This window comes from Anopheles aquasalis, chromosome 3, assembly GCF_943734665.1.
Source record: "Anopheles aquasalis chromosome 3, idAnoAquaMG_Q_19, whole genome shotgun sequence".
NCBI lineage: Eukaryota > Metazoa > Arthropoda > Insecta > Diptera > Culicidae > Anopheles > Anopheles aquasalis.
In genome coordinates, this window is record NC_064878.1 from 30,054,731 (window position 1) to 30,077,006 (window position 22,276).

A 22,276-nucleotide genomic window follows, 5' to 3' on the forward strand; every position below is an offset into this window, starting at 1 on the left:
TCCCAAAGCCAGGATTGACGCCGCGGAAGATTATGCTGTGTGTTTGGTGTAATTGGAGAGGAATCATTCATTATGAGCTACTCCAGCCTGGTCAAACTAGTGATTCTAGACTTTACTGTGTCCAATTGATGAGATTGAAGCAAGCAATCGAGGAAAAACGGCCAGAATTGGTCAACAGAAAGGGCATTGTCTTCCACCATGACATCGCTAGACTACACACATCTTTGATGACTCGGCAAAAACTGAGAGAGCTTGGCTGGGAAGTTTTAATGCATCCTCCATATAGCCCAGACCTTGAACCATCGGATTACCACTTGTTTCGTTCTATGCAAAACTCCCGTACGGCTGGCTTCAAGAGAAGCATGTGAAAACTTCGTGTCACAGTTTTTTAACGATAAACCACGGAGTTTTTACACTAAATGAATTATGTCTTTAGCCGAAAAATGGCAAAAGGTGGTTAACCAAAATGGATAATATTTGGTTGAATAAAGTTGCTCAAAACTAAAAATATATCCCTTTGAAGCTAAAAATACGAAAAGACTTATTCGACAAACTAATATTTGTAAAAAAAAAGAATAAAATGTGATAATTACGGCCTGGTGAAGCATGCGATTTTGATTCCAATGAACCTAGATCGTTCCTTTATTCGGAGCGGGTGCACCGCATTTTTTGTCGGAACGGAGCTCTCCGGGTATATGCACCAGGGAACTCCCGACACTACTCTACACGAATGATCTGCTCGAGGCCATCGTGTTCTGCAACGTCTGGGATTGAAGCTTTTACACGAACAATCATCTTCCCTGTTTGTGTTGCTTTCACCCAGAACGAAACCGGGACGCCAACCTTTGTAGGAACCAATAGATACTTTGTGTAGTAGTCATCTAGAACCGAGAAACATTCATTTCCAATATTAACACTAGCCAAAAATGTAAAATGTTTTTCATCTTACCACCAGCGGGACGATCGAAGAACTCGATTGTTTTGTTTACATTATACAACGTAACATCCGCTTTGTACTCGCCCCCAATTGCGCTGAATAGTGTAAATCGCAGCTGAACCTTCTCGCCAAGCTTGATAGAATTCGGCAAATAATCGACAATGCAAAACGGCTGCACACTGGATAGCTCCAGGGGTTTCTTGATGATTCCAAACCCATGCACTGGATCGATCGAGAATCCAGACAAGTACCACGATGTGAGTGCGTTTGGTAAATGTTCAATGAGCGTTTTTTGGTTGGTATCAGAAATAGTTATATTCTTCCATAACCAGTTATGTCTGAGGCCAGCCCTCCATATAATTTTACTGCTTTTTCTGTGGCTGGTAGAGGTGTGGCTAGCAGCTTGACGGGAAGATCGGCCTAAAATGCAGATAGTAAGGGTATAGTAAATACACAATTTATTCAATATCTCAATTGTTGAAATATTATTACATTCACATACATACCACCGCTCATGGGATAACTGATTACTGGTCGACTAAATAGTCCCAAGGTCTAGAAGCATTTTAAATTATTTGCCTTGGATCGAACACCATGGATATGAATATTAAACCCTTGATCATCTACTTACATGAAAAAAATTGTAATTGTTCTCATCAATTCCGTGGAATTGATCAAATATCTTCCGAATATCTTCGAAGTAAATATCGTGGTCTCTGCCATGGTGGTTTAAAAATGATTTTTCATACGCCATAAGAGCCACGTATGCTCTTTTCGGTGCCGTAATGTTTAGCTCAATTTGTTCACCGGGCCTCACCTCAGCTCCTTCATCCATCAACCGGAGATCAAACTGCCAAATTATCATAGCAAAAACATAGCAATGGGTACACAAGGAGACTCATCGTCGATATGAACTTCGTATTCATTACGTTATTAGCGAATTCGTTAAACTCGATGTACACGTGCTCGTAAACAATAGTCTCGTCCACGATGGTTACGACTAAAATTGTTGATCTAGGCAGCATCTTATCGGTCACATTCAAACCAAAGTTGTGTGTAAAACTTCCTGTTAGCCGAATGTATTTTATCTCAATAATATTTCCTTTGGACACAACGTAGATTGTGACGAACGTCATCCGATGAGAGCATGAGATATTAACACGCGCCTTTTCATTACGTTTAACACTGAAAGTAATTTTGAGAAATTGTAATATTTTCGATTAGTAAGTATGCTTGGCATGGATCGCGATATATTAAATTATTACTCTGATTTTAATCTAACAGTAATGTATGGGCTGAACTTCTTTTCCAGCGGATCGATTCTTACGGACAATATTTCATCACGTTCATATGAAACCTTATTGGAAGTTAAAGAGATCCATCCATGAAAAGCAAGCTATTAGCATGAGTTAAGCATACATACACGGAAAAGCTGGGTCGAGTTGAACGGCTTCAAAGACAGGTTGATGATGCCTTCCTCGTCAGTTGTGTAGTTTTTCGAAGACAAACTGCCTTCTTCCACTAGAACAGTCACCGCTTTTGCTGGCGAATCGCCATGAGTGATCTTAAGAGTATATTCCTAACATCTGATTTTAATCTAACAGTAATGTATGGGCTGAACTTCTTTTCCAGCGGAACGATTCTTACGGACAATATTTCATCACGTTCATATGAAACCTTATTGGAAGTTAAAGAGATCCATCCATGAAAAGCAAGCTATTAGCATGAGTTAAGCATACATACACGGAAAAGCTGGGTCGAGTTGAACGGCTTCAAAGACAGGTTGATGATGCCTTCCTCGTCAGTTGTGTAGTTTTTCGAAGACAAACTGCCTTCTTCCACTAGAACAGTCACCGCTTTTGCTGGCGTATCGCCATGAGTGATCTTAAGAGTATATTCGGATTCGTGATCTTTGGTAACTTGTTCCAACTTAGCTTGGTACTTGTACTTGTACACCTTATAGCTGTATGTCTTGTTCATTGTACGATCTGCAACGAAAGAAAATGAACAAATAATACAATTTTTCCAACAAGTGGCATGCGGGATGACCCCTTTTCTTCCAAATCTATAGTGTGTAAAACCTTACTTGTGTCTTTTTCGGTGAAATTGACATGAACCTTCACATTCTGTTCAAGCGGTTCAATATTCAACCGTTTAGCAAATGGAAGGTGAACTGTGAGTATTCCGTTGACTTCCTGTTCCGTAGACTCTCCAGATATTTGTAATTCATCGTTTCCATAAAGCTCTATCTTCACAGTTCCGTCGATTGGCTTGCCGAAGTAATAGTTGGCCGATATCGTAAGATTCAGTGCTTGGTGTTCCACGAGAGGAAATGTTGTTAGAGTGACATCCACTTCGATCGGGAATAACACATAATCCTCAACAGCGAACGTTTTGGAAACCAATTGCTCCTTGTTTGTTTCAACTTTGATGTTGTAAGAGCCTGGTAGAAAGGAGGAATTTGTGTCCATTTCTGCATCAAAAACTCCGTTGTACAGTCGAACATCGTCCCATTGACGAATGGTGTTAGCGACCGGGTCCTGTACGGTTACAGTCACCAAATTCGTGCCCGAAGGAGGCTTCAGATCAGAATTTAACACAATCACACGGAACTGAACAATGTTTTCTGGTTTGTAGACGGGTTTGCTAAGCTGTATGAACCCGTGGATGGATTTCGATTTGTATTCCAAATCGATTGATTCGCGGACAACGAGGCGGTTTATTCCTTCGATTGTTAGTTTCCCACTTACAGTTGATTCGTTGAAGGGTATCTATAAACGCATATTGAGCGATTAGACAGACTCTGTGTCTTTTTTTACTTTACACATATAGCAATAACGTTCTTACCTGAAATGTGATCGACCCTGCCTTAGTCGGGCGCAAAAAAATATGTTTTCTAATATTAAACAGACTTCTCTCTACGCTGAATCCTTCGAAATAGGCCGCTACTGTAACGGTTTTGCTTTGCAAATTTTGTATCGCCACAGTATAGTTTTGATTGGAACGAAAAGAATCTGGTCCGACGATGAATAATCTGTGAAATAGTTTAGCAATAACGTACGGAACTCCATCGTTCAGTTCTAATTGGTTCTGTACTTACTTGCTAGCCATGCTCACGGCTATCAAGGCCGCACCGATGGCTACACATCGTAGCGCAGGCATTTTGTGAACCTTGCACGCCCGCTCTCAAGTGTAATTGGTGCTCGACTGAACGTAGATCTTTGGAGGCAATGAAGTAACGAGTGATGATTGATTATGTTGTTAATCTGGGCAGGGGATGGTAATTCCAGATGACCGAATGAACCAGAGAACTCAGGACATGATCCAGCATGGTTTACGCTTATCAGTGTAGACTTCACAATGGTTCACGATGAAACCCAAACGCAAAACTGCAAAACCGCGTGGCCGTGATTAATTCATCGTTATCGGTAATTTTGATGGGACAATTTAGGCCTGATAGAATCGTGACGTGATACAGTGATGCAGATCCAAGTACTTTTAGATGATTTTAATGCCGAAATCTATTAGTGTATTTCAATACTTAGTAGTTAAACTCTTGTTTCTCGTGATTTCCTTCAGTCTCTTCGCCATTTAATAGACCGAAGCTCGAAAAATGTCTACGATGTTGTAAAACATTAGTAAAGATTCTTCACTTTCTATTTTATTGGGGATCTTCGAGATAGTCCCTTTTTGATTGTCCGATATATCTAGAAGAAACGTGGTGATAAGGACATTTCTTAAATGAATAAGCCAATCGATTTTTTTTTCGTAAAAAGTTTTTTTTAAAGGATCAAATTTGCAATCGGCCCCGAGGTGGTCCTATTAGGTGTCCATCACTGTATCACATCCGCGCTTTGTTTATAAACTTGGCCTGATACGATTCACAATAAATGAGTGTTGATCAGGTTCGGTTGATGGCTGGTCAAGACAGCTTCGCTTGATGATTGCACTAGCTATCATCAATGATCGCATATTATTCACAACAAGTGCGTCGGCTTGTGATAGTTTTTTAAATTCATTATTGCTCCTGTCTAGCTCCCATCGTCGTATTCCACCAAGATAGTATGAAGCACTGAGCTAGATCTATTTGAAATTTGTTATGCCTCATATCTCCGTATGAAGGTACCTATTACAGGGTCACTAACATCACACATCACTGACAAACATCACGCATCACACTGCTAGGCATACTTGTTTGTGCTCCAAACGGAACAACTTCACTGTTTACCACACGGATAGTGTCTGTTCCGATAGGATAGCCCAATGTCTGTTGCGCATGCCCGACATCAGCTGCGAGCATTAGAGGTCAACACTGAAAGGTTATTTTGCCGGCTACCGGTACTCTTGTTTTGACATTTCATTCTCCATAAGTCCGAAGTGTCCTTTCTCTTTGCTTTCGAAAGTTTCTTCCGAAGCATCCGCTTTAGTTGCACACAGTTCTGGAACGTCCGGCAAGTGGGGCATTCGATGGTGATTCACACAGCATATTATCACTTTTCTTCACACTGAACTCAAATTAGCATCTTGTGATCGACTGCGTAGTGTGGGACCCTATTGTGAGCTGCGATGAAGAGAGAGTTTAGCGGATTTTAGATATACCGAATATACCAAGAACGTTCGGTGGAGTAGCATGGCAAACATTGAAGATCAATCACCAAGAAACATAGAAACAATCATGCACCAACTTCGAAAGTAATTTTTGTTTTGAACATTACGTTACATTATTCTTAGAGCTAATATCTCCAATATACAACAGAATTAACTAAAAACCAAGTTTTTAATGGACTGAGCTGATGTGGTACCTCGTAGTAAGTCGTTTGTCACGCAACTAAGCATAAAATTGCTCCCATCTTATCAAGCGCACACCCTACAATCAAGGGTCATATGGTAACGCTGAGCAAGTGTTTCGTATTTTTCAGTGAATGATTCATGGGCCAGTTCGCAAGTTCTTATTTTAAAAAAGACGGTTGATAAGAATGGCAAGGGAAACGATCGCTGTTTAGCAGAGCAGTGCTCCTCCACTGACGAAGAATTACTTTCGAACGCTTCCGCGATATCTTTTGGAAGAAGCAAATTTAGATTTACACAACGGTAACGTAAATCTCCATTATTTCAAGATGCAACCAAGAGGCCGATTTCTCTTGTTTTATGGAACAGTTTTGTGAAAAATTATTTAATTTAATTTAAAAAAAAAACATCCTTCCACATCGTGTACGTCCTAAAGTGTCGCGAGTATATGTTATCAGTATTAACAACGTAAACTAGACTAATGAGCCCAGTAGCCAAAAATGAGTTATCCGTTTGAAAAAGGACCCAATTTAATAAAAATTTAATAATAATTACCCAATTGCTACATGCAATCCCATTGCGTTTGTTAAGCTACGCAGTTTGCTAAAAAAGAGGCGAAAGTCAGTAGAAACATCATGTAAATACACATTGCCTGTCTTTATAAAACTTCTTGGTTTACTAAATCTAAATAAATGATAATTCAAGAAAATGATTCATTTCGCTTTTCCCGAAATTGTTGCCCTGTCCCAATACACGAACCACTCATCAAGGATTTTAGTGCAACGGAAATTCAGAACTGTTGTTAGCACGATATACAAAAATCGCGGAAAAGATCCGAATTTACTACACTTCTGGATGAGAGATTAAATTAAACCATTACAAGTTCATTTAAATTTACTTAATAATTAAAATTAAAATAACATAATATTAAAAGTAAATATATTAGCGATAAAAATAAAACAATTAACAAAAAACAATTAGCTAGCTTAATTAGTCCTGCATAATTTCCTCTCACATAAATCAGCTTCAATCAAACAAGTATAATTTCACTGGAATGAACTACGGTCTTGTCAACCGAATTAAGCGTGCAGAAAACTGATTACTTATGTTGCTCACATTAAATAATCAACATGTTTCTTGATGTTCTCTTTCCTATTTCGCTTTCCTTCTTTCACGACATTTTCATACTTCATTGCAGAGGTCAAACAAATGAACCGTTTTTTTCCAGACCTTCAGACACCACAACAACGTATCTTTTTGGAAAACGGACCGAAAATCCCGGTTGTCCTGTCGAAGTAATCATCGAGCTAATGAGCAGAATAAGGTGAACGAAATCTCGGGTGAAGAAGGTGGACTCTGGAGAAAATGGATGCCAACCGACCTTTTTTGTATATTTCTCATTTGAGACATTCTTCATCGGTGAAATCCTTTGGACCCTTCCGGGACTGCTTAGTAGATTACAAGCAGAAATTAGCACGGAAATGAAATGAAGTGCTTTGAAGTATAACTTTCCCTGCAAATGAAACAACAGGTTCAAATATCAATTTTAGCACCCGTGTGTTACATAAGACCACTCAAAAGATTGGGTAACATGTAAAAGTGTACTACATTTTGCTATCATTTCTAATACGATACACAATAGGTATTGAAAGTAAAACAAACCGCAGCCCAAACTCAAGCCATGTTTTATCACTAATTAATCGCCTGTCCTCTAATCCGAAACGATTATTTTTTGCTACTTTGTTGTTTATCAATCGTTTCCACCACGAAGTGAATTGAATGCATTTTACTGGATGAAATGAATTGCTCTAATTGCGGCGCTAATTAGCGTAGCGCAAACGTGCTGCACAAGCACTACCGCCGTGGATTTATGGACCCATGTTTTTGTGCAAACGATTATCACTCGCAATGAACCGCGATCGTTCATGAGAGAATTTTAATTACAATCGACCTCTATTGGATTACATTAAGCCGCACCATACCGGTGCGGCGCGGTTTTCGATCCCACTTTGCAAACCATTACCGACTGGTTTATGAGCGATTGATTATTCCGCTATATGCACGTTGGAATGCTGCACCCCTAAATTCAGGATAAGCAATCTTCAAACAGCGTTTCGAACATTTTCGAAACAGAAAATATAGCGACTTTTTTAAAAATAAACTTCTATGACGATTTTTATTATTGTTGTTATAGTTTTTAGTCCACGATTCAACGTACGCACATTCCTTCACTTTGTAGAATCCATATCAAAGTGACAACCTTTTGAAGGACTTTTATTTGTGTCACTCCCCCATTTGCTATATCAAAACAACAAAGTTTGTCCTCTGTCTCGATGCTACTTAAGTTATTGACATAATGGTGCTGGTGTGCTGCTGCTACCGTCAGTATCTCGTGTGCAGCAGTGCAGCTAAAGCCATCGCTCCCTGCTCTCGCCACTGCTCCGGGCACAACTATAAACCCGGGAGTGCACTTTCATCTTCCATCCAATCATATCGAAAGGCAATCATAATCGAAAACGCTGTTACGAAGCAAGCACGTACACATTTGAGCGAACACCCAGAGGAAATCATGGCTGTAGCTTGGAGCTAATTGAATTGTTCGCGTCTCATTCGCTTCTGGCGTTCAGTGAATGTGGCGGGGCGGGAGCCGGGAGGTCGAGGAGTTTGTTCTTTTGTCCCCCCCCCCCCACCCACCCTGCCCGGTACTGGCCGCTCCAGCACACACCGGCTCGGAGTAGAATTTGCTCTGCTACGGATGGGGATGAGCGAACGAACAACGGGGAAACTTTAACGTCGTTTCTGATCTGGAAGAAAATGAAGGTTTTCACCACGTCCAGCCGACACCATTCGAGCGCGCGGAAAACTATTGCAAAGATCCGTTGCCCGACGTCAATGGTGTCGGGAACTTCCTTCACTAGCACCACAAATGGGTTTCCGCAAGCTGTCTGCCAGCTTATCCACTGCTTAATTAAAGATTATTGATTGGGAAGTCTTTGCAGTGATTAATCCAATGATAAAATTAAACTGCACCTGACAGCCCCCCCGTTTTTGTTAAGATCCGCCAACGGTGTGAAGCCAGGTGAGGAGGATTGCACGATTAGTTTCCACCATTTTGTCTCCTGTTTCCTTTTGCATTCGATTCGATGTGGAAAGCGATTGTTTTCATCTGGAAAACACCAGCAAAGATATAATCGAAATTACGGACATTTTGTGTTCAAAATATCTGCTCTTTTTTCGTTCTTAAATTCTGTTTACGTAAAGCTACTCGTGGCAACATCAAATGTGATTCACACTCTCACCACTCTCCCCCCTCGACCTCAACTCCAAACACATCACCTTAAGACAGAAGCAGGCGAAAAGTTATTTGACCTTTGGCGCTCGATAGCGGAGGATTTTTCGTTTCGGTTTTTTCTTTGGTCTAGCTAGCTTCTCGCGACGATCCCCCCCCGGATAGTGTCCAGTGTCCCATTACAGAGTGACACGAAAACAGTAGTGTCTCCGGTTCGCTGGGCACTCGCTGGTGTACGCGTTGCCGGCAGTGGCCCGTATTTCAAATGCCAACTTTTTTGGCAACTTCACATGAACCTTTTACGGTTGAATGCTTTTAGAGCTTCTAGGGCTTTAATTACGACAAATGCGTTTGGCACCTTGTCTACATTAATTTTCTTGGCGTTGTTTTTGTTCTTTTTCTTCTTCGCAGCTAGTTTTGTACGCTTCGTAGCCTTATGAGTTTTTTAGTTTACGGTCGACAAGACAGCTAGCGTCATACATAACTCAAAGAAGTTGTGTTCTAGCTGTTAGGATCTAGGATTCTACCGTCATTCCATTATCATGTCGATTCGTGTGTTTCACTCTGGTGCTTTTGCTAAATTTGATCAGATAGAAACAATCCGCATTCAGAATCGTATTGACAAATGGGAAAAGATAGGAGGACATTTTGGAGCATACGACGGAATCAACCATGACAACTCGAATACGTTTATTTCAGCATGAATTGTGCTGATATCGGTTATGTTTTGTTAACATGTTTTCACGTCGGTTATCGTCCTTCGCGAAGGTACGTCATGCTGTGCGCGTGTGTGCGCTGTGAGCAATCAAAATGCCACAACATTTAAAATACCTGACCCCTGATAGTTGAGTTTCGAAACTGATTCGGCTGTCGGATACATAATTGTTATTAATAATGAACCGGCTGACGCAGGAAGGTGCCACATGAAAATTACAGCACCGGAAATCAGCTTCATCAGGGCCATCATGCGCCTTCTTTTGTCCTGCTGCACACCACTGATGCTGACTCGCAATTCCCATTGATTGATTAATATTGTTGTTTCTGATTTAAACATTGACCTCATGCAAATGCACCTCGGCGGAAGATCGAACAGCAGATGAAAATAATGCAAAGTGCAATACGATGCACAAAAATACAGTGACCGGAATTGGGTGCGTGTTACTCTAGCAAGGCACAAAATTGAAATTAATAATAATGAGAACCGGAATAATAAAATCGAATAATTTATTGAAATACTCATGAAAATGGAAAATTTTTTACCAACACTAGCGGATCGACGAAACTGGTTATTATGATATGATGAAATTATGAAACAAATAGCTTAAAATATTGATAAAGCATCCCGATTGATGGATTGAACAAAGAAATATAGTTACGGGATCGATAGATTAAGATTTGGATTGGTTCGATGAATTAATGTTAATTAATATTAATTGCGGCCTTTCGAGCAGGCTAATTAAAACATTAAATAGTGGTTGAGAGATAATAAATTGAATCTGAGCTTGAATAGAGCAACAATAAAAACTTAATTATATGCCATTGTAATGCTGGTTGGAGAAAAAAAGACTTGTCAAATACAAAATAAGGAGTGTTTCCATTCCTCCAAAATCACTCCAGTAATGATCACCTGACGGACTGGATGTCAGTCTGAGACCGAGAGAAATAAATATCAATTCATGGCTGATAAACAAGCCACCATCGATGAAGTAATATCCCCAGTATCCAGCACATTCTCCTCCGCCTTTTTCCCTCTGCATTTTACGCCCGCCAATTTCCAGCAAATCATTCCCCTCCCGTGAGCACGATACAATTTGTCACCTTGATATGGTCGTACCATCGTGAATGTGAAATTGAATATCTGTCTCATCTGGCGAGCGACCGTGGCCCCTGGTTTCATTCGCTCCGAAAGCTTTTCACCGATGCGAGGTCCCCAGGCGGGAAGAAGCGAGGGAAGATTCGAGAAGGTACCACATACGCTCCTGCTTTCGACCACGGCGATACCATGGCCATCAATATCAATAACGGTGACAGATCCACGGTTTATTTAGCCCCGGTACCTTTGCCTTTATGGCGTGGCATGGGAGGTAAGCCAAACATCCGGATCCGGGGCGTAGCAAGACTGACATACTTCGGCGTCTTACTGCTAGCTGGCCATCGCCACTCGCTCGCTCGTAATGTAAAGTGATGGAAGATTCTGCTCTCGCGATTGCTGTTGTGAGCTTAAGGGAGAAAAATCCTTCACCCTCCATCGCGGTCTGGTAAGCATGTCGATGAATATTACACGCATAGAATGCGCTCCGAATCCGCGTACCTCAATCGTATACCATTTTATGACGTTGCAGTAACAGTACTGCTCTGGAATTCACCATCATGAAGAGGAGTGATTTGTGAAGGAGGAAACTCTACTTGGAATTCCATCTAAAGTACTCCATATGAGGTGAGCATCAAACGGATCACGTCTAAACCAAATACTACAATCTGCAGACATCCAGTTGAAAAACAGTGTCTTGAAAAAGAGATATCTGTTGAAAAACAGTTGCTGTAAACGTGGCGAAAGTATCACATTAAAGCAGCCGAAGGATAATTCCTCCCAAGGTAACACTTTATGCTATCAGGAGGATGGCTGCACTGCATCTCCGAGGGCCGCAACTAGCCACATCGTTCGCATGACATAATTTATTGCATAACTTTCGGTTCGTCGCAATTTTTGGGATAAAAGTAAATTACGCTTGAGTAATGAGATGCTGAACTTTGCGAACAAAATAAACTTGGGCTCTCTCTCTCTCTCTGCTTTCCATAGTGGCAACAGGCCAACTAGTGTCCGGTTACTGTCGCCTCGACCATCGGACACCATACACGGGGTGCGTTTTGCAACGTCGAACCCAGGGCATCCAGGGTGCAAACGCAGGTTGGCAAAAGACAAACTTTGCGTTTTAATACAACGCCTAGCCACGTCCGTTCGTTCCTTTTTGGATTGTGTCAGCAGCGAGCAACGAGGATGACACTAGGAATTACTTCACACGTAATTACGTTATCCGGAGTGCTCCAACTAAATCACTAAAGATGTCATCAAAGAAGTTGCATTCCTTGTACGCTACGCACGTCACACGTTCCAAAGTGTTTCTCCTTCAAATCTGCCCTTTGTATTGTTGATAACACTGGGTCGTTTTATGATCATTTAACCTTCTAATGCTACATTCCGCCCATCATGAACTAGTATATGGGCGTAGGGCCAAGTGATGGTGACCACTCAAAAGCCTTGCAGTACATACAGTTCTCCACCGCCACCAGTCGAATGTTGGAGGCAGCGCAACAGCAAACTTTGCCCTGCTGTGCCGAAGCTTACGGAACTCGTTTTTAAGCTATTTATAAATGTATGATCACCGTTTGCTTGCCAGCATGTACTTTCCACAAAAGGGTTGTACGGAGGGCCCGGGATATCGTGCCAAACTAGACTAGTTTGCCAATTCACAAGCACCGATCGCTACTTCGCCGCAGGATGTGTCCCTAGTTTGCTGTCAAGTAACAAAAATTGCTTCCTGGCCCCGATAGGAATCCGGTTGGCATCACTCTTCGCGAGGGGTAGCGCCCCGGGAACGAGCGGAGCGGATGTACTTTAAGTGACATTCCAATTTAACCGGTCCCGGCGGAACGTACGTGTGTAATTGGGTTTGGGTTTCGGTTGGCCCGAACCAGCAAAACAAAGAGATGACTGAACGGCGTAAATGGAAGGAAGCGGCTAACCATCAAATATTACTGAAACACTGGAGTATATGTTTTGCCTGTGCTGGTACCGGAAAACTCCGGGAAACTATATTATGAATGCGCTATTAACACTGGGGAGTGCGAAGTTAGTGGTATACCAGAAAGACAAAAGTGGTTTTCATTTTATTTATGCGGAATCGTCCTAAAATGTCGTGGAAATCATTCAGTAAGCCAACAAAATATTTTTAAAAATAATTGAAGTCTCTAATCTGCCAATCAACGGCATTGTAGCTGTTATTTAAGCAATTCGGGACACTATGGGGCTCAAACGGAACTAATGAAAAATAATTCTTATATTCACCAATATTCAATTCGTACAATTCGTATTAATTGTTTTTTTTTCATAGATAATAAAAAAAATGGCAGCTTCTACCTCACGGAGCGTCCTACATGTCCTTATGTTTGATTTTCTGGTTCGATAATAATTAAAGCGCAATTCAATAGCATCGTTCAGAGAAGGAGTAAGAAGAACATGATTAGAACACCGAGGAAAGCAGTTCACTAGAAGGCTAAAAAAAGGAATGTGAAAAAAAGGAAAGCGCAATTCAAAATCATCGTTCAGAGAAGGAGTAAGAAGAACATGATTAGAACACCAAGGAAAGCGGTTCACTAGAAGGCTAAAAAAAAGAAATGTGAAATGCAAGCTAAATACCAGTTAGTTGAAGCTGAGGATTAATTCTTCGAGAAAATCAGCATATTTTTGCTTTTACTGTAACCAAAACGAGTTAAGTAATCCGTTTCGATTAGAAAATTAATTTAATTGAATTTTATTGAAACATTTAAATAAAAACTGCAAACAATCGCGTCAACAACACATGCCAATAGTGTCACATGGTCAAACGCGTACACTAAAGTAAAGAAATACTTGAATTGATGTTTTATGTTATTTACTTTTAGATTTTAAAAAATCTTCACAACTAAAAAATATCTACAATATTGGCGTAATTCTGTGAAAACAAAAGCATTACAATACAAATCGGTCGCCTTATTGATCGTCTTAAATGCTACGTCTTAATGGCTAGGATCAGCTCAGGAATACATTTAAAGAGTTTGTAGGAAAAATCACTGCGTGCCACAAACCGAAAATGTCGAAAATCTTCCATTTTTGCTCTTAATTATGTTAAGCTATAAAGAATTTCTTAAAAAATGCGCATGAATTTATATTGTATTATTGTATCTGAGTTTTTTTAATTAAAAACATCCATAACCAAACAATCAACGTACATAAGAATACAAATGAAACTTCATTTGCAAAATCCCAGCTGGTAGTTCACTGCCTGAATCCACCATCATCAAACCACTCACATCAAACCAGAAACGCCTCACTCTGCGTATGATCCTGGGTTCAATCGCATGATATATTGCTGAGGCAGCAATTAGTGATTTATGATATCAAACCAATCGAAACGGGTTGCCTCGACCTAACCCCGCAGCTAAAACTCGCCTAATACCGAACAGAACGGTTCGGTTGGGTTCGAACGAACGAACGAACGAACGGACGGACGGTCGAAGCTGTCATCTGCCATCATTGCCACCGCTCAACCAGACAAGAAACATCAGACGAGAAAATTGAAATAATTACCACGACCCTGCACCACCCTGCTCACCAGCACCAGACCCGTGGTCGTCCGGTCGACGGAGCGCTGGCACACGGTTCCGCGCTGTCCGAGCTGTACCGAAACGGCACCGAAGCACTCATACATTATTCATCGTCCTGAAATCAAACACCCGAAAGTTTGACTAATTACTGCTGCTCCAGCACCCGTCACGAAGCGTCAAATGGATTATATTGACGTTTATTGTCGGTGATGTATTAATAAAACACGATGTCAATGAGGATCACCGGACAGCCGGATAACTCGAGCGGACCCCAGGCCAATCCCTAACGCCATGGCCCTTTAACGGAGGGGATCACAAGCTGGCAAAAAAGCTGACTGGCACCGAAGCATTTCCAAACGCGAGAAGCTACCACAAGGATTGACCGTGGCCATCCCAGTACCCTCCGGGGAAGAGTAATGACGCCTTTTTTTCTGCTAGTACCCGTTTGGCATGACGGTCTCCAATTCACTTGATCAAAAGCTCACAGCCACACGGACTCCAGTGTGCGAATCCGCACTAAGGAGTCATGAATGTTTGATATCATTTAGTAATTTTCTTGGGGAAAATTGGGCAGCTGGGAAATTGGTGTACAACATCGGAACGGGAACCGACGGGGAGAGCGGGATATGCTAATAAACATGCTGAGCCCTGGAAATGGCGAATGGAAATGGATGTGTTTTACAAACATTCTCCCCATGACCGGAACACTCATGATGATGCGCGCGAGTACGCTTAGCTGTCAGTCCTGAGCTCTCCCTCCCTCCCACCCGTATCAGCGCATCATCAGCAAAACATTCGGAATCGGAGCATCACACATTTTCATATTTTCTCATTTAGGTTCTATCGCCTTTTTCCTTCTCCTCTCGTATTGATTCAATTATGCCTCACCGTCGAACCCTCCGTCTCGACTTCGTGGCCGACTGTGATGCTAGGATGACGAGCTGACTGAACCCAAACCTACGGAGAGTGTGCCACAGTAAACAAAGCAAATAAAAGCCCCCCTGATGGAACCGAACTGGGCCACAGCATAAATTTGCCTCTGCCGACTCTTGCTCCCTCCAGTCCCGGCCGATTTGCGTCGGAATATCGGAACAAGCGGAACGAACTGATGCGCCCGGCGAAGGTTGCCTATCGCCTAGGGCACTGGACAGCTCGCTAAAAAGCAGAAAATTGACCCGATGTGACGTGATTGCAATATGAAACGAGTGGGTCGCTTCGCTCCGGTTTGTCAGCTGCGGGCGGGATCCGTGTTTAAGCGGGGGGGAGGGTCAGGTTGCATTTCAATTTTGTCTCCATCATACACAGGAGCAGCGGTAAGCAATTTTTATCAAAAGCTTATCTGATTGCAAGGTTGCTTCTTTGTGCGAGCAATGATCAAGCAGTGACTGACTAAAAGCTGCTGAATGCTTATGCTTCACCATTCACCCTAATGTTCTCTGCTCTTGTCTTTTTTTAACTTTAAACAACTGCACCGAAGAACGCGGTAAAAAGTGAAACAAATGGCGGTGCCCACTTTAGCAACCAACGATGGACGATAAAGAATGAAAATATGGCCGCGCGAGCGCTCGACACTTTCTTTTATTATTTTCCCCACTACCTACGGTCTTTCCCTTGGTCACCACTATTTGGCACATTTGTGTGTGCCCCGGAAGCAAAAAAAAAATCTCACCCAACCCAACAGAACTCTCAATGCCCGATGCCACTGCACACGTATAGTAGTGGCGCAGGCCTAATCTTTCTAAAAGCTGCCCAAAAATCGTTACGGTTATTGTGTGGCGTACACAAGAGAGTTCCGCCACCGCCGCTGGACCGCAGCTGCGGCAGAGACGCGCTCATGCTGTGGACGGAAGTCACACGTAAATTCTTCAGTTCAAGCCCAGACTAACGTTCGAACGTCTGATAGCACACGTGGCACAAAATGGCGGAATGAAAAGGTGAAGTTCGGCGCGTTCCACTGCTCCTCGTATGCCACTAGGAGGACATACGGGAAAGAGAAGCAACAGAGAATCTGTGGAGCACGGTGCCCGGTGGAAAACAAATCAAAATACAACCTTCCACCAAACCTGCCCAACTAAATCCCCAGCGGTAATGGTTGCCCGCACAAATGAACAGATGTGTGCGGTGCGTTCGGTTAGTGTTATGGCGTTCGGCGCAGCGTTACTCACAATAACGGCAGCATAACGATAACCATAACATGAAGTGCACATTACTTATATGATAACGCGTCGTGTTGTTCTTTCTGTGTGCGTTTCGGAGCGGACGTGTCTTTCGACGCACGTGCAGAATGCTTGGTGCAGCGAGCACCATCAGCGGAGAAAGTTTCTTTTGTGCAAGCGAGCGAATGTATCGTCGTCGTCGCTTTGAGATTCATTTTGTTGAACTATCAACGTTGAATATTGCTTACTGATAAAGCTAGAAAAGGTATAAATAAGATCTTCTCTTATGGAGGAAACAAGGTTCCGATCGTAATTTATTTGTTAAGGATAATAATTTAAAAGATTAGCAGACGCCTGCTAGTAGTACTAGAATGGAACTAGCAAAGATGCTATTCAAATTGAAATTGAGATCCAACTGCCAATTAACAATGCAAAGCTTGAGATACAAAATATCCCTACACTTTTCCGATCGGTGTTCTAGTTGAGTTCTACGCATTGGTGTTAATTTCATTCGATATTAATTACGTTTATACTTCTCTTTGATTATCGGTGGATTGATTTCATTATTATTTGAATTATTCACACTTTACCCACAATGAGAGAGTTGCATATTGCGGTGAAGCCGATTTGTTTGTAGAAAGCACCATTATTAAATTCCCGAAAATACTATTAGGTCTATGCGTTGAAATCCGCGGTGTTTGTACCAAATTCAATCGGTTATTTTTCAATAAATCTTAACAATCTGCTTATTAAACATATTGACTTTCGCTAGCCACTACTTTTTACTATATTTTGGGCAATTTTCGAATTTCATGTCGAAAGAACTGCTCATCTTTTGAAGCAGTTTAGGCAACTGCCCTCTTTTCAATACTTTCATAAAAAATGAGGTGCTGTGCTTCCAAACAATTTTTTAATCAACCAAACAAGAAGTATTTAGAAAGAACAATGTCTGCGGAATACTGCGGGGAGGGTAACATTTGGTCTTCGTGGTTTTCAAAAAAGTTTTCATCGGTTTTGCAGCATGCGGCCTAGCGCTAGCATGTTGAAAAAAAAGTTTGTTACGTCATTTTTCCCATTTTTACCGTTTTTTAGGTCAGAGCTTGCTTCAAATGGATCAATTATTGTTGATAACGTTCTCTATCAACAATTTCATGAGTTTCCGAAAGTTCTTAGTGCACGACACACGTGAAAACTGGATTTTCTCATTATTTTGGTGTACCCGAACCTTCTGTGTCTTTAAAGACAAAATCTCCGCTTCTAAACCTTTGAAGCCAGCTTTCACATTTTTTTTTGTATCGTAATATGTTCAACATAAGCTTAAACCAACACATGATCATTTTCAGCAGCTGTTTTCTTGAAATGAAAAGAGGTTTTTAAATCTCCCCGCAAAATGGACTTTCAATGCATTTTCAACATGCAATTTCAATGCATACACCTAATACATTTAAAAAGAAGCTTGATCAGGCGCAGCTTTCAAAGAATTATGAGTCTTCATTTTTTAAATAACTTCATCAGAACACACCGCTAAGGTCGTTCTGATGTAAATTCGACACAAAAAACTTAAAAATAGCTACTGGTTTAATTTTGTATTAAATCTATCACACAAATTGCACTACACTAACATCAGGGTTAAGATCAAACCAAGCGGCACATTGGATAGATTTACCATCTTCGCATAAGAAAAAAATTTAAACGCGTAACTCTTTCTTGATACATTACTTACTTACTATACATATACTTGATGATACTTACATATACTTGATGAAAAAAATTTAAACGCGTAACTCTTTCTTGATACAATGACTACAGTAATATCACAATGTCTAAAATAACACCAGACCCCAAAAGCACCAGGGACAATACAAATACGGATAGGAATATTCTAGGGATCCAAAGCATAGCTTTTGTGGTCGGTTAAAAGTTCATCAGAAATACAGCCGTTATTTTTAACAAAACGAAGCGTTGGGAGCAACATTTTGTATTTGTATGCACTGAATTTTGTAGAACAAATTGAAGGCTATTTTTTAAAGAATATACGCCAATCTTAGTCGTGTCAAAAGCTATATTATAGTTTTTTACAATCAATCTAGTTTTTATTTTAAAAAACTATTCATTAAAATTCAACCAAAAACGATTTAATTTGCAATGTGCATGAAAATATATTAGCCACCGCGTACACAACTTCATTGGAATCCATATTACATCGCTTCATTATGATCCACTCCAGCACTACGCGAAGGACGTCGTTATTTGTCGGGAAATCGGGAATTTCCTACGAGCAAATGAAATCAATAAAATGGCTCCGATAACAGGCGAACCACAGTCCGGCGCTCCCCCAAACGCCAATTGGTTATTTTGCAGCAGATCCATCATTAAACCGTTGCCCATTCGCGTGCCACGCTCCAATGTACAGTAAATATAGGCCAAAAGTAATAATATTTGCTCAGCCAAAACCCGCGCCCACCGGTGCTCTGCCACGTACGAACACAAAGCGAAGGTAATCTTTCGCATTCCTTCGGTAAATAAGCGTTGATTTCATCGGAAACTATTCCCTTTCGATGAGGTGGTATACTCGAGTCCCGGTTATAGGTGAGATAGTCAACGGCCAGCGAGGTACTGTACGATACAACTGTATGTAACGATTCCATTGGTCAACCACAAATGAAATGGAGTGTTATTTAACGGAACTTAGATGTGATCGTAAAACGGTGTTTACAGTACTAGATGAAAGATCACATCACAGGTACCGTGAAGTAGCCAAACCTCACTCGTCCCAGCTCACATGCAAGAAAAGAAGCTCGTATAACTCGTTTTCTGGTCTGGTCCTTATATATTTTTCCTTCACCCACCAAAAAGCAATCCTCGCCATCCCTCACTCCATTGTTAGAACCATTTTCCGCATTATTTTCCGCACAACAACTGCGGTTTGTTGCAAAGTTCACTCGGGACGACAGCTAAAACCCAAAACTACTAATTGTTCTGCATGTTTGCAAAGTTTTCAAATTTTCATAACGTTGTTGGTTGTTCTATTCCATTTCGACCGCTCTCTCTCTCTCTGTCACTACCTCTCCTTTCCTTCGAATGGTCGGTTCGATGTTGCTTGCGGTTCTTGAGACAGGCGTCGTGTGTGCTTTCCATCTGTTTGTTCCAATTATGTCGTACCTGGCAAAGTTGTGATAATGTCCTCCGACGGATGATGGCATTACGAAGAAGGAGAAGAAGCATCGTGTCTCAACAGAACATACTGATTCAGCATTCCCTGTCTCTAGACGTATCCAGAGAACCGTGTGGTTGTTTTGAATTTCATCACATTCAAGCACAACATAAGGACATTTTGATATTTTGCTCAGATAGTAATGTAAGCATTACTCGATTATATGCTTCTAGAGTTTATTGAAAGAGTTGTTGAAATATAATGTACTAAAGCAAACACAGAAGGATAAAGCCCATAATGTCCGATTATCCAAAGGTCACCAAACACAAACACCACGAGTGCTCTATCCTATTCCAATGTTCCTGGATCCGGGCATGTGGTAAGACAAAAAAAAAATATCTAAATTAAAAGATAACATCTCCCGTACCGTTAGAATAAGCTGCAATACATAATACCTCCATAATAGCCACATTTGCACAATGAATCATTTGTAAAAACCCAGTGAGGACACCCCGGTGCAGAGAGCTTATCTTGCATTCGGTTCTGTCTCACTGCCATGGCACCTTCATCGTCTAAATGATTTCCTTATGTGTACGAGTGCCCTATACGGTTCCCTGTGTATGTGCCAACCCTACATTCCCACCGTTTTTAAAGGACACTTTAATAAAGCAGATAGGTGAAAATTTAACGCCTTACCTTACAACTCACCTGACCACTTCGCTGGCGCCATTGTCGCCATGCCGTTGGTCAGAGTATGCGGTCCGAGTGGGGCCCAGGTCCCTGGTTGCGTGGGGAACCGGAACGGGAACGGGATGGCAAATAACTTTCCGGTTTCCATTTCACACTCACACGTCATCCACAGCCACATACAAACAGACACTGGACCTGTCCTGTGACTGTTTGAAATACTATCGCTACGGCGCGGCTGCGACGTTGGAAAAAAAAGGAGCCCGCACCTTCTGGGTTGGAAAAACAACGCCGGTTATGCTAATGCTGGTCAGGTGAAACGTGGTAACGGTAGTAACAACGGCAAACATAAAAAAAAACAACGCTGAAAGATTTCTCTATCTTCCCGGGCAAAAGCTTGTTGTTGCGCTGCCTGCGCACAGCGTAAGGCTTCATTTAAGGGAATCAAGCTACCTTCTCATTCCGGGGGAAAGGGATCAGCACGTGTGGATGTGTATGTGTCTGCAGTGCATGGTTCCTGTGGTCGGTCGCCGCGTGTTTGTCGTGAAATGTAGAAGACACGACGTTGAGGGAGGGAACTGAGCGGAAACATAAAAAAGCAACTTGTGCAAGAAACACATGGCTACACCGCATCATGTATATGTTGTCGCGGGCTTTTTTGTCGGCAAGAGAAGCCCGGCAGGATTTACTTTCATGGCGTACCATACACAGTACGCTGCCGTGGAGTCGTCGGATTTCCATAGTGCATTCCGATCCTGAGAATTTCATTCCCCCCAAAAAACCGTCAGTAACCGAACCGAGGGAAGCGGCTTGCAGATGGTTGATCCAACTTGGAGCAAATGGTTTTTTCTTTTTTGGGGAGTAAAAAGTCGATCTAAATTGTAATCAAGAATCACGTGTAGTAATGTAGGAAAAGCTTGTTTTGCTTCGAAGAATCCCGTCGTGTTTATGGTGCACTTCATAATGCATAGCTAGTTGTTTTCATTACACTTTTGTGGTGTTCTATTGGAAAACTCTTACCAAAGTTGATATTTCAACCATGTTTACCCTAGGAAGTATCATTAAGGATATTTTTATCTACAAAAACAATGATAAACACATTCAGACAAACACATTCGATGATAAACAACACTTTCAGAAAGAAAGAAAAGTGCTTCGTGTGCAGTGCTCAATGCTTAAATAAGTTATCGATGCTACCGGCAATCTCTATTCATAAATGATGATACCATGTTCAACGCCAATCACGGAAACAACAAATTGGTCTGCTGCACATTATACATCTCCTTTCCGCTTCACTGAAACATGCATGCCAATACGAATCCCGTACCGCTATGCACTCCCAGCTTTAGTGAAGCAGAAAAATATGCCACTTATATGCTTTTCTTTTCTGCAAAACTCAAAGCTGTAAAGCAGAGTCGGGCGTCAAGTTTTAGTTTCCGATTGGCAGCACGGCAAAGGGGTCGGGAACACTCTGCAATAAACTGCGCTATTTTGCAAGCTGCACATTGCAGCACGAGCCGCTGAATCGAAAATGATGATGCTATCGAACGAAACTTTTTCCCCCCAAAATGCGATCGCATCCGATACACGGTACCAGCAGCCAGCAGCCCGGCTGCTTATGCACTTCCTTTCGCGTCCTTGGCATTCCATCTGGAATGGACTGTTGATGGAGTCTAGCGAAATGCTATAAACCCTGAATCTTCCGATAATCTCCCGTCAGTGGATCCTGTACCTGTAATAAGCTCACCGCAGGTTGCAGGTTTTCTCCGGTGTACCCGGTGTTCGTTCACGTTCACGAACTCTGTGGTGAACTTTTGGGAACGACGGTCGTTCGGAGATGCTGGTTTTTTTTTATTTCACTTTAGTACACGCCAGCTACCAGAGAAACTACTTTCCAATGG

The 22,276-nt window shown here is 41.7% G+C and overlaps 1 protein-coding gene across 2 annotated transcripts; it reads right to left on the reverse strand.

Annotated features, from left to right (window-relative positions):
- Nucleotides 1–580: 580 nt before the first annotated feature.
- Nucleotides 581–5,757, reverse strand: LOC126575201 (CD109 antigen-like). 2 transcript variants are annotated; one of them, XM_050235778.1, is made up of 12 exons: nt 5,740–5,757; nt 5,129–5,498; nt 4,038–4,326; nt 3,785–3,971; nt 3,024–3,708; nt 2,681–2,925; nt 2,203–2,294; nt 1,867–2,122; nt 1,569–1,787; nt 1,444–1,492; nt 950–1,357; nt 581–881 (listed from the first exon to the last, which is right to left on the reverse strand). In XM_050235778.1, exons 3-12 carry the CDS (start codon nt 4,097–4,099, stop codon nt 718–720), a joined length of 2,367 nt encoding a protein of 788 aa, XP_050091735.1. In that variant the 5' UTR covers nt 4,100–4,326; nt 5,129–5,498; nt 5,740–5,757; the 3' UTR covers nt 581–717. The 2 variants fall into 2 exon arrangements, with proteins under 2 accessions (XP_050091735.1, XP_050091736.1); XM_050235779.1 differs by lacking the exon at nt 5,740–5,757 and adding an exon at nt 5,658–5,716.
- Between the last annotated feature and the right edge of the window lie 16,519 nt (nt 5,758–22,276).